At 42.2% G+C, this 13,004-nt stretch overlaps 1 protein-coding gene across 4 annotated transcripts in view; it reads right to left on the bottom strand.

The window, feature by feature from the left end:
* exoc3l1 (exocyst complex component 3-like 1) overlaps window positions 1–8,629 on the bottom strand; it is a 28,395-nt gene extending 19,766 nt beyond the window's left edge. For all 4 annotated transcript variants that reach the window (XM_079680863.1, XM_079680864.1, XM_079680866.1 and 1 more), the window contains exons 1-3: window positions 8,355–8,629; window positions 4,393–4,568; window positions 4,038–4,257 (exon numbers count right to left, since the gene is read on the bottom strand). In XM_079680863.1, coding sequence (XP_079536989.1) covers window positions 4,038–4,257; window positions 4,393–4,568; window positions 8,355–8,562 — 604 coding nt within the window. In that variant the 5' untranslated portion in view covers window positions 8,563–8,629. The remainder of the gene's footprint in view (window positions 1–4,037; window positions 4,258–4,392; window positions 4,569–8,354) is intronic.
* Window positions 8,630–13,004: the final 4,375 nt, after the last annotated feature.

Raw genomic sequence — 13,004 nt, 5'->3', positions numbered from 1 at the left:
CTTGCTGAAAGGGCAGATCTGCTGGCACAAACAATGTCTCCTGCTGTCGAGAACACCCTCTCGCTAGGGACAGAGGTAGCCGATACAGCCAGGTAGCGCTTTGCTAACATGGGGTGGTGGAGGCTTAAATGCTTGTGGGAGTTGGGTTTGCACTTCAGTAATTTTTCTTTTGGTACCGGTGATATTCACATTCGGGTGATGCCTTTTCAAATGAGTGTGCAAGTCTGATGTATTGCCAGCCGCGTAACCAATTTTGAACAATGCCGACAAACAGCTTTGGTTCGGTCCACCTGTCTTTGTCCGTCATCCATCGGAAACCAAAATGTTCTCAAACCGGAGACGTCAATGATGCTGGAGGATTTTCAAGCTCAACTTTATCTGCGTTTGCCATTTTGACAGTTCCTCAAACAACTGACTCAATTTGAACGCATCCCTGTGACCAGCTCTCATAGTATGCCTCTCGTCCAATGAAACACTCTATGACGCGTTGAAGTTACACTGAACGCTGCAGGAACCGAAGGGCCCATACCGAATATTTTCGGTACGAATACGTATACCGCTACACCCCTAGTATGCCGAGGTGACACGGATGATGGTGGGCCGGCCTTGGGCGGTGCCTCAGGTCTGGGGAGCACTGTCTCAGGAAGCAGGTGCAATGGAGGCATTACCCACTCTGGGCCAACCTCTCCAGGCTCCTGAGAGGGACAGGCTAAGACAGGGGGGATTGTCTGACGAGGTTAATCAGACTATCCAAGCAGCAAGAGCAGAATCCACCACAGCCTGTTACAGGCCAAAGTGGTTGGGATTCCAGCGATGGTGTGAAGAAAGGAGTCTAGAGCCTCTGTCTTGTAGGCTGGGCTATATTCTGTCCTACAGATACTGGTGGACAGGGGGCTGGCTTATTCCACAATTAAAGTGTATGCAGCAGCCATTTCATCCTGCCATGAGGGATTTGGCGGCAGGTCAGCCTTCAGTCAGCTGCTTATGGCGCAGTTTTTGCAGGGGGTCAGGAGACAGCACCCAGTGGTGCACACCTCCTCCCCGCAGTGGGACCTGCCGTTGATGCTCGAGGCTCTGGTCACAGAACCATTTGAGCCTCTGGAGCGCTCCTCCCTGAAGGCTCTGTCCTTGAATCCAGCCAAAAGAGTGTCCTAGCAGACCGCTCTGTCGGTACACCCGAGTTGCCTTTTGATCTGGGGTGGGGGGGGGGTGGCGGTAAATCTCTGTCCAAGAAGCGCCTGACAGGATGGCTCTGCGAGTGAATCTCACATGCCTACGGACAGGCGGGAAGGGCCTTCCCCACTGGGGTCCGTGCACACTCTACACGGGGTATGGCCATGTCATCAGCCTTGTTCAACGGCGTGAGTGTGGAGGACATATGCATGGCGGCGGCTTGGTCTACGCCAGGCCCCTCCATAAGGTCTTATCTCTTGGACATGTCTGACTCCTTCTCATCCTCGGTGCTTGCTGGAGCAACACATGACTGGTCAGAGGGGGGGGGCTGTGAGTCAGTAGGCATCTGAACCCCCCCCCCCCGGGACATAGTGCGCTTATGTTTTCCCATGCGCCTTAGGGACCCGGGAAACGTAGTATGCTGTAAACCCCATACAGGATTGGAGGATGTTCCTCGCCTTCCTCACTATTTTCTTGGGCTGTCCCGAATACCATTTTTCGGGCTCCGGATATTCGGTAGTAATCAGCAGCGAATATTCGAATATTCGGTGGGGAGATTTTTTTTTTTTTTTAATAAAACATTTTTTTCCAAAACGTTTCATAACACGCTCCGAATCCGAGACACCTGACAACACGCTGTTAAGCAGAAGCGCAGAAATAGCATACTATTACGATTTTTATTTATTTATTGTCTCAGTACTCGCATACATTAAAACTAAATGTGTCCTCTGCATTTAACCCAGCCACAGTGCAGCGCCCGGGGACCAAATCTGGTTCCAAATTCCTTCTATAACGTTTTACAACCTGAAGATACAAAACACATATTTCTGTTAAAACAACAATACTTTTAATAACATAGCCGCAACAGTAGGCCTAACAGTGTAACACTTGTTACCGATACAGTAAACAGTATTTAGATAAATGAAGAACGAAAAATAAATGAACGAACTGTATGCCAATAATTGCCTTAGCCCCAGATGTTCCCACATTGCTCCTATTATTTTCACTATTCGTATAAAATTAAAAAACGAATATAAAAAAACAATTTGGTTGCTTGCTTGCAACGATTTTCCAAGCAAAGTAAGTGCACGATTTTATCATGTGTAACGTTACTGTTTAAACGGCGGATAAAGCAGCTTCATCATGGCAACTTGACAACAGCTAAGCTAAGCTAGGTTACTACTTACAGCATCCAGGTGACTTTTCAGAGTTGTTGTGCCACCGTTGTAGGCCAGTTTCTTGTCAAATATATGGCACACTGCCTTCTTCTTACCGTCGTCCAAATTAAAATGGTCCCACACAGCTGAAGTATTCGGCATTTTGTGTTCAGGTGTGTGAAACGAGGTGAAGCGAGGTGAAGCGTGCCGTTTGCGTTTGTGACTGTGAGTGAACGCGATGTCAGGAGCACAGGCTGAGATTGTATATATTTCCGCATTTTAACAGTGCAATTCAAAAGTATAAATATAGTATAAGAATATGGCAATTCGCCTTTATTGATAGCATACATTTAGGAAAAAAATTATTTGAAAAAAAAAAAAAAAAAGGAATATCCGAATAATGAAATTGAACACCGAATAGTTGGCCAACGAACGAATATTCGAATATTTGGGTACAGCCCTACTATTGTCCATGCACACTCAACACAAGTTAAGCGTGTATGAGTGTGGGGACCAAAAGCCAGTCAGGGGCAGTGTGATGGGTCGATGTTGTTGAACTACAGGGCGTTTATCCATCAGGGCTCCACCCACTGTACCCATAGAGTCCAGTAGAGGGCGGAGCCTGTGTGAAATATAACGGTGGGTTACATATTTTTATATAAGCACAGGCGGAGCCATCTACCTAGGGGCCCTGTCTTTCCTATGCCGCTCGCTGAAGAGTGTGTAGGATAACAGGATCAGGAGGCGTGGCCGCCTTATATACTGTGTGCCTGCACGCGCATTCAGGTAGGCTCGCCCTGATTGGCCGGCAACTCAGTATGTGAATGCTCGCATAGCATGGTTAAGGGTAGTACCCATAGAGTCCAGTAGAGGGCTCCGCCTGTGCTTATATAACCAGGGTTACAGTAAGTCACCGTTTTGTGACATGTTCTCCATTTTAGAATTAAAGTTTTTTTTAAATAAAATACAAAAATAAAATAAACTATAAGTTAAATAAAAAATGTGCAATAAAAAGATACAATAAAATAAATAAAATAAAGTAAAAAGGTTGATATAAACATAAGAAGTTAAACTAAAAAGATAAATATACTTTTTTTTTGTAATATGAGAAGTTAAGGTAAAAATGCACATTGTAATAAATATATATGCAACCATTTCTAATTGCAACCATTTAGATGTATTGGTATTAATAAGATATACATGCTAAATTGCACATTTTTGAAGGGTTTGGCTGCTGATGGTGAAGTCCAATGCCAGTCTTTTGAGTTAAACAGTCTGATGCTCTATGGTCAATCTGGTGAATATAGTCTTAACTGAAGCTCCTCCTGTGACTGACCGGCGTTGAAGACCATTATCCAAGAGGACCCATACCTTCTGGTTTTCATCCATTGCCAGTGTACTTAAATTTGATCCATCTAACGCACAGTTTGGTCGCTCTATGATATAATTACATTACATGTTACTTGTTAGACGCTTTTATCCAAAGCGACTTACATTCTCAATACTGTGGACAATCCCCACAGGAGCAATTTGGGGTGAAGTGTCTTGCCCAGGGACAGAACGACATACTGACTGCAGTGGGGTTTGAACCTGTGACCCCCTGATCCCAACACCAAGGCTCTATCCGCTGCGCCAGGGCGCCACACGCCTCCACATATAATCATAAACAGAAATCATTATGAATGAATGAGTGTTCAGCCCTCTCACCAGAGTATAGTCGTGGCAGGTTGCTGACAGCAGCGAGGAGCTGACGGTGGCTGACAGAAACCTCTCTCATCCTCTCCAGAGACTTTACCCCTGCTGTGTTTCCATCAGACTCCAGTCCTGCTCTCTTCAGAGCCTGCGACACCTCCTTCAGCTCCCCCCGGGCCCCCCGGAGCTGCTCCAGACCCCAGCCCACCCCCTCCAGGTATGACTGCACCATGGACTGGAAGGAAAGCAGCAGCACAGTGGTTACTATTGATCCCCTCTGACTGACTAACAGCTCCCCTCTGACTGACTAACAGCAACCATTTCTAAGTGCAACCATTTAGAGTACATATTGTGATGTCTGTGGTGTCACCTTGAGCCTGGTGTGTATGGAGGCAGTCCTCTGACTCTCTCTCTTCCTGTACTGGCTCAGCCGCTCCAGATGCTCCGGCCGACAGAACACACCTGAAGCCCACTTCAGGGCAGCGCCCCGGGCCAGGCACTCGGCCCGCTCCACCTCCGGCCATATCTGAGCCACCTGCAGCGAATCTGACAGAACACCAGGGAACAATAACATTATTGTTATAACTATATGCAGCAGCTAGTGTCTCCATGCTCATTTAGACGATACTAACACACCTAAATCTCCAACCAAGTGCCAGATTTTCACAAGGAAAAACCAATATGTGGAATAAAAAAGACAATATCTGCTTCTGCTGCATCCATTCTGATCCTTGGTGTTGGAATGCAAAGCTAAAATGGGGCAATACTCTTTTAAAACCCTAATTTTTGGATTGTATTATAATGTACATTTTCAGTTGACATATTCTGTCAGCCAGTGCCTTTTTACCTACTACCACTGGGATTTGCCCAGGACAGAAATGTTCAGATTCCTGTAATTTTATTACATTTACAATTCTTAAATTTTTTGTAAAAAACCACGAGGAAATGTAATATTACAATAACTGAATACAGAAAAAAAGGGATTAGAGGATTTTTCTTGTTATTGGTCAGCTATAGCCTTTTACATTAGAGTGCATTCACCATGTACTTTCTAAGATGACGTAAACAAATGTGAAAGACAATTAATAATATGGCTAACAAACATTTCCTTCCGTAATATTCAGTTATTAAGCTAAATCGACTAGTACACATCTTGCGTCTTAATTTAGTATGATGGCTTGACACATTATATAGTTATATAGTTAGCATTTTCCAGTTTGTTGACAGGCACATCTTTGGGGAAAATACATCTGCAGAACCAGAAAGCAGCTGGTTTAGTTTAGTCAAACAGTGAGAACCAGAGATCACTTTTGTAAGTTGATCAGCAGAACCACACCTAGCTCAGCAAACATGCAATATTGTAAAAATGCTGGCTCACTTTTTATTGGATTTTAGGTTCTGCCTGAGAATCAACTTGTGATCCCTTCACATTATGATACACACGCCACTCTTGTTTTCCTGCACTAACATCAAAATATGCTTTTATGGAATAAACAAGTCATGAAGCAGAGCAGAGGGAATACACAGCAAATGCATTATACAGTATGTACGCTGCATGACTATTGATGCTGTTGAATAAGGGACCTGACACTTCAGGTTTGCCTACTCATCTTAACAGTTTTCAGAGGGAAAACATTTTCGATCATAATTGGGTAAGTTTGGTACCAAATGGATTTCAAAATGTCATAGTTTTAAAATATCAAACTTAACCACAGGAAGAGGAAGTTTAGACTTTTGCCACTGGCCTGGTGATCTGCAAACTGAGTTGATCAATATCTCTGTCACCACAGGAGCTTTGCATACAAGACATGTTCTGCAAATAATCCAGTGTGGTGAGACAGTTCTCCATACTGATTATGTATTGCATTATTTAATGTCTCAGTGATTCTGTTACATCTCCGAAATGGCCTGAAATGTCCTCCGAGCTCTTTCATGCTTCCACAGTTTGTTATTGTCCTACTGAGGCCATCACTGTAAAAAAGAGACTGTTTTGGGCATGCTTAGCAGCAGTTTTGATATGCTGAACAGTCTGAGTGAAACATTTATCTGCACTCTAATGGAGAGCATCTTTCCTTATTTCATTTCTCATCTTTTAGTCAGCTAGACAGGCAGCCGTGCAGCCATCAGTCATGTGAGAATGCCTCATTTAAACACATCTTAATTGAATATTGTGCTCAGCAGACAGTAATGTGCTGTGCTAGGTTACCAGAATACGGAGATTCAGTGCCATACGTCATGTATGGTCGATCCGGAAGTTAGCATAGCAAAAGCTCCCTCCACAAAAAGCAATGGGATTCTTCCATTGGGTTTTTGAATATTGTAGAATAAAAAATATGTATGGCATACACACGTTGATACTTACACATTTTGTTCAGCAGGATAATTTTCACATATTAACACCACTTTATGATTTTGAAGTGTAAATGCTATCGCCAGAATTACAAAAGCTAACGCTGGGCCATAAACAAACTACATCATGGTCACCACCGCTAAGCTAAAGTCAGCTAATGTTCCGCGGGACGATGTTTAGTCGTCTCATTCAGCCACCTGTTAACATGTTCATATTTAAGACACATGAAAAGGAAGCTTCAGACATTCACCAGTGGGATATTTACTGATATGTTTTATTTTATGAAATTCTCTTCAGCTTGTGCTAACCACAAACCGTATTTCACGCGTCTAACCAACCTGCTCTTTCCGTCCCTATTTGAACCCTGTGTGAGCGGAGAGGCTCACAGTGGCGCCTGAACAGGGACATACGGTCGGAAGGAAAAACCCTGCTGGGTCAGGCCCTCCAACGTCTCGCCCACATGCAGGAGACCACCACAGCAAAACAGACCAGAACCAGGTTATGACATGCTTTTATTCCGTCACTAATTACCTGATTCCGATCAGCTGTCTGGCCTCCGGCCGAGCCACTCCCTTCACTCCAGCAGCCTAACCACACCCCGCTGACACACAGTCATTCTGTGAATTTAGGAATACTGCTAAATACTGTGATAACATTTTAGATGAAAATGTTAAGATAACATAATTAAATCAGTGGTTGATTAAGCAGGCATGACTAAAAGTTCAGGTTTTGGTCTTGGTAGGAATAGCTACTCCTGACTGTGTGATTGTGTCGATTACACAGGACTTTCTCTGTCTAGCAGGGGGTCACGGGACACTGCTATCTCCTTCCAACATTAAATCTGAGTGCTCATCATCAGCAGCTCTGCAAAACAACACACCATCGATCCCCCATTCAGGAAAGTGATGAGTCAGGTGAGCCTCTGCTGCAACAGCACAGTGAAAAACACAAGAGGACAATACAGCAGTGAGTGACTGATTATAATGGCAGGTTGGTATGGAAACCAACCGATCATCTCATGATGGTACACAGTGGAGCGTTTAAGCTGGTATGATGGCCGGCCTGCTGTCAAAAAGGACTCCTGCTAGACCTACACAAACAATGCTGTACATTCTTTTTTTATGCAGATACATGTTGTCTTTAAAGAGGCTTTCACCCAATTCTACATGTAAAAGAGGCCCTATGATGCTAATGTTCAGGTTCATTTCTGTATTCTGTGACATGTTTACATGCTTCAATGTTCAAAAGAATAATATATTGTTCTCATACTGCTTGTGCTGTAGCACCTGTTTTCACCCTCTGTCTGAAACCAGAGCCCAGTCTGCAAAGGATGGAGATGCAAAATATGCTGTTGAGCAATATGTTGAGAGTCAGATCCATATTTTCAGGGGTTTGACCCATATAGGAACTAAAGTTACCTTAGGATATATCGTCCTCTGCTACACCAATTAGCCAACTTGTATCAGTCCCCCCCAAAAATACCTTCACTTAATTGAAATGCAATGCTAAAATGCTAGACTGTCCCTTTAAAGTCCACCATTCTCATAAAAGTAATTCCATGACAACTGGGCTTTATTTGCTGATAAAGATAATGTGATAAGACTGAAAGCTCCAGAACAGCGACTAAATGGACCTTGTAGTGATACTGTTTGAACAATTGTATGAAATTTCATTTAGTCCATGAGGATATGTTATATTCAAACTTACTGATTAACTTGTAGAGTGTGTAGCTGATTATTGTGATCTCAACCGCTGTGTTCAGGGAGGAACCTCCATCACATTAAGGGTGGTTGACAAGTGCCGCCCAATGAATTAATGCATCACTCTAAACCTAATGATTCAGTTGTTGTTTTTGAGTAGTTCGATCATTTAATCACTGTAGCCATGCACAGCTTTGTTTAATCTGTAGTAAGACACTTTATAAGAAGTGGGTGTTGGCCTTGTCAATGTTGTCAACAGTGTGTGTCTGTGCATCCAGTTACCTTCTGGTTTGTCCCGGCCATTCTTCGGATCCCCTGCAGACATTGGAGTTGAGTTTTCAGCAGCCCGTCCACCCCACGAGTCTCTGTTTCCCCGGGGACCGGCTCTGAAGGGGTCCGGGGGGCAAGGCTGGCAGAGGAGGGTGAAGAAGGACAGAGATGAGACAGAAAAGAAGGAGGAGGAAGAGGAGAGAGCGTGGAGAGAGGGCATATATCCATTCTACTGACGGCTTTCCTCTACTCCCTCACACACACACACTCTCTCTCCCAGACACATCCTCTGCTGAGAGGCCGGCAGGAAAGGGAGGGAGCAGGGGGGAGGAGAGGGAAGAGAATAATTCTGGAGGGTGGGGAGGGGGAGGTTGAGGGGAGAAAGGGGCAGGGATAGGGATGTAAGCTGTGTTGAGGGAAATGTTGAAGAATGATATAGACAATAATATTTACGTCAGATTTCAAAGCTCTCACATGGTCTGTTAGGTGACAACATTGTGATCGATACATCCTGGATGATAGTACTTAGCTCGCATGTCAACAGATCCATCTCCATGACAACTGAGCAAACTCCACCCACTGATTGAGATGTGATGCGGTTTTAAGACCTGGATAGAGCTTGTGAGGCAAATTCAGTTCGAATTGTTTTGTCACAAACAATTTACGGGGTCAAGAATGAACTGCATGCTTTAATACATACTTTTTAAAGGAGTAGTACCACATTTAAAGAAATAATCATAACTAGAAAATGCGTGCAAATGCTGTAAACTGTGAACATTTATGGCTGAATTTAGCTGAAAATGCAGAAAAAGCTGAATATGTTATTAGCTGAATGGTAGCTGCTTTTGCTACAAAAATGCAGAAAAAGCTTAATATTTAAAAGAAAAGGTTTAAAAAAAAAAGTATAAATAACATGTATAGCCTTGATGTCCTGAAATAGCTGAATAATGTAATAGTTGAATGGATTCTGCAGCTGAAAATAGGCTGAAGGAGTTAAATATCAGATGTAAGTAGTAGTGAATTCATTTGTATTAAGAAGAGAAAATAAAGTAAAAAGACTTGGGAAAGCAGCAGAATATTTTGACTGCAAGCTTTTCGACTAAAACCATACGTCACCAATAATGTATAAAATATGTGGAACCTGTTGAAGTCTGTATCAGACAGAAAATAATAGGCTGAGACAGTCTGTTAAAGTCCAGTCTGTCAGTGTTTGTTTCTGTTCCTGAGCACCCAATCATAACGTGTGTGTGTGTGTGTATGTGTGTATGTGTGTATGTGTGTGTGTATGTGTGTGTGTGTGTGTGTGTGTGTGTGTGTCCAGAGATCAAAGGTTTCCATGGTGTCTGCTCTGATTGGATGATGTCACTCACCTGTGTGTGTGGCTCCAATCTGCCCAGCAACATCATGACAACCAACTGCAGCACTTAGTCCCATAAGAATGCATTGAGGAGTATATCTGACAATTTTGCCACCTGTTCAAAAACTATGGCGCCTATAAAAGAATTACCAGACCGTGAGCATCAGGGAACCCCAATGAACTGAAATATGTTGTTTTTTTGGGTTTTGTGTGTAAAATGTGAAGATGGGAGCAGTTTATCTAAAGTGTACTTCTCTCTGCTCTGAAGAAAGATCCGGAACAATTTAACATGGGAATCAATTCATATTCAATCTTTATTTCAGACTCAAGGTCCATATCACATACAAAAAGACAAGACACACATCAATAAATAAGATAAAAAGCTAAACACAAAACAGATAAAAACATAAAATCAGTCCAATCACAGCTAGCCACACATGCTCACTGTCTTTATAGGCTATTGCGCCAATGTCTCCAAATCATGGAAGAGAACCGAGTAGAACTCTTCACAGGGTTAATTAAAATTGAGATAACATGATTGTCCGAGTCTTCTAGGCGACACATGAATTTGTACATTAACTTTCTTAAAAGGGCTTGACAAGTAGGTACCCCCAAGTTAACAAACAGCTGGCTGGCACTGTGCCATCTTGGTACCCTCAGCAGCAACCGTAAAGCATTATTGTATGCAACTTTTAGTTTTTGCATGCTGCTAGCTAGCCTTGTAGTTACTCCAAAGGTGAGCCGTGTACAATGGTGTACAGAAAGCTTTCAAAAGTGATACCATGACATCTACAGAGCACTTGTGAAATGTCCGCATTAATGTGTTTGCCTGGGCATACAGTTTGCAGCGTTGTCTATGGATGTCTTTGTCATCTGTGAGATCATCAGAAATATAATGACCAAGGTACTTCATCTCACTGCACACAAGAAGAATGTTGCTACTGAGAATACAATTAGGAAATACAGCCTTTTTATCCTCTTTACTTCGCACAATCATGATGCTACTCTTCTTGGCGTTATACTTAATATTAAAATCAATGCCATACTGGGAACAATTCCTCAGAAGCTGTTGTAAGCCAGTACTGCATGGGGAGAAGATGATTAAATCATCTGCGTACATAAGGTGGTTGACAACAATATCACCGATGACACAGCCAGTTTTACACAAGTTCATTTTCCTAGACAGATCATCCATGTACAGATTAAACAACAAAGGAGATAAAATCCCACTTGCTTGACCCCATTACCAACATCAAAATGTTCAGACACAGTATTGCCCCACTTCACCTGCATAGTCTGATGTGCATACCAAAAGGCTAAGATCCTTATTATGTACTTGGGTTCCCCTCTCTAGCACATTTTGTCAAATAATTTGAAATGATTCAGTCTATCAAAGGCCTTGGAAGCATCAATAAAACACAGAAACATTGTGGAATTATGGCTTCTATATTTGGCTATAATGTCTTTTAAAGCAAAAATACACATATCTGTGCCATGTTTTCTTTTAAAACCGAACTGGTTGTCAGCTGTGGTAATATACCTTTCCAGCCTGTCCAACATAATTTTCTCCAACACTTTGGAGAGAATGCTAGCTAAAGCAATAGGCCTGTAATTATCAATGCCATTAATCTTCCCAGCTTTATCCTTGATGACTGGCACGTAGCACAGATAACATGCAATCTGGTAAGACACCATGATTAAGGAAACCAGTGAGACACAGAGCAAGAAAAGGAGCAAGCTTAAGACTGGCATGTTTTAAGTGTTCAGCTGAGATGAGATCCGGGACACAAGCTTTGTTATTTTCTAGATGCATTATAGTGTTGTAGACTTCCTCTGATCTAACTGTAACATTTTCAGTGGAGTCAACCTTTTCAACCACAAATGCATCACTCTTAACACAGTGTAACAACTCATAATAGTGTTGTCGCCACAGTTCTGCGAAGCTGCCTGACCTACACACTCCTTCAGCTAGCTCAATTGGGAGCTAGCTACCTAGGAGAGGTTTTCCTACGTTTTTCAGTAAAAAATATGTCTGAGGAGTGTAGGGTTTGGGAATTATGGCAAGTGTAAAACATTTTCGGGGGAGAATTTCAAGCTCTCCTGCACTCTGTTTTGAGATCAAAGCACTCTAGAGTTAACGAGCTGCTCCCATCCACTCTAATGTTAAAATCTGAAAAAGGCCTCTCTACCAAGCTCCAAACTAATATCTCAAAAAGTGTAAATCTTGTATACAAGTCTTATAGCTGAAGGTATTGTGATCATTTGAAAGTTGGAATGAAGTGTCTAGTTGAAATTATGTGGAAGGAGAAGCATTTGGCGCAAAGTGTAGGAAAAGTGGATTTGAAGGCATCTCCCATTGACTTCAATGTTAAAAAAAAGAGTTTAAAAAGCTGAATATTTTTGAAAAGTATGAAATATTTTTGAAAAAGTTGAAAGTTTCTCAACAATTGCTGAAAAGGCTGAATAGTTATTAACTAACTAGAATTACTTTTATTGCAGAGAGTAAGATATCAACGTTTTTTTGTTTGTCTGCACAATAAATATGAAGTTACTGCCAGTCGTCAGTTAGCTTAGCTTATCTTAAGTGGAATAGACATCCTGGATACAAAATCTACTGCAATCACCTCTACAGCTCACTGATTGAGAAAATTATGTAGAATTTACCTACATGGATTTCTAACTGGTTGCGAAATGATTTGTTCCAGAGGCTTCAGTACTTTTGATTCATGTAACACCCATGAAGACCGAGACCAATATTCCTCAAACCCATGCCTGGTGGACAAACCAATGTACATCTTTGTTTTTCTTTCATCTCTGTATTTATTTGTTGTGACGTGTTTGGATTTTTCCGTCAGAAAAATGCCACTTTCTAATAATGAAGCAAAATGTGTTACTAGTTACGAGTTATGGTGTATTCGTAGCATAAAAATAACTTAAACACAAGTATCAAATTAAAAAGTATTAATATAATAGTTATTATAATTGTGTCAATAGCAGGGGAAGGGACCAGGAAAACAATGCAGATGGTGGCAGAAAGGGGGGGGGGTAGGTACTGTAAGTGGATGTATGGTGTTCCACAAAACCTCTTAAAGGGAAACCAATAAAGCACAGTCACAGGAAGAAACAATGTATAATGCATAAGTCATTAGCCTACAAGCAGTCATAAAATAAGGGAACACAAGGAGCCAAGGACTAATGGAGGCCACGGCTGTTACTGCTTCCTCAAGTCACTGTTCACTCTACAGGACAGAATGATCAAGCCAGACAGTGTTCTGAATATTTCTGTAGTCAACCTTCTTTAACAC

Source organism: Notothenia rossii (genome assembly GCF_949606895.1).
Source record: "Notothenia rossii genome assembly, chromosome: 5".
Classification (NCBI taxonomy): Eukaryota; Metazoa; Chordata; class Actinopteri; order Perciformes; family Nototheniidae; genus Notothenia; species Notothenia rossii.
This window is presented reverse-complemented; position numbering and strand designations above follow the sequence as displayed.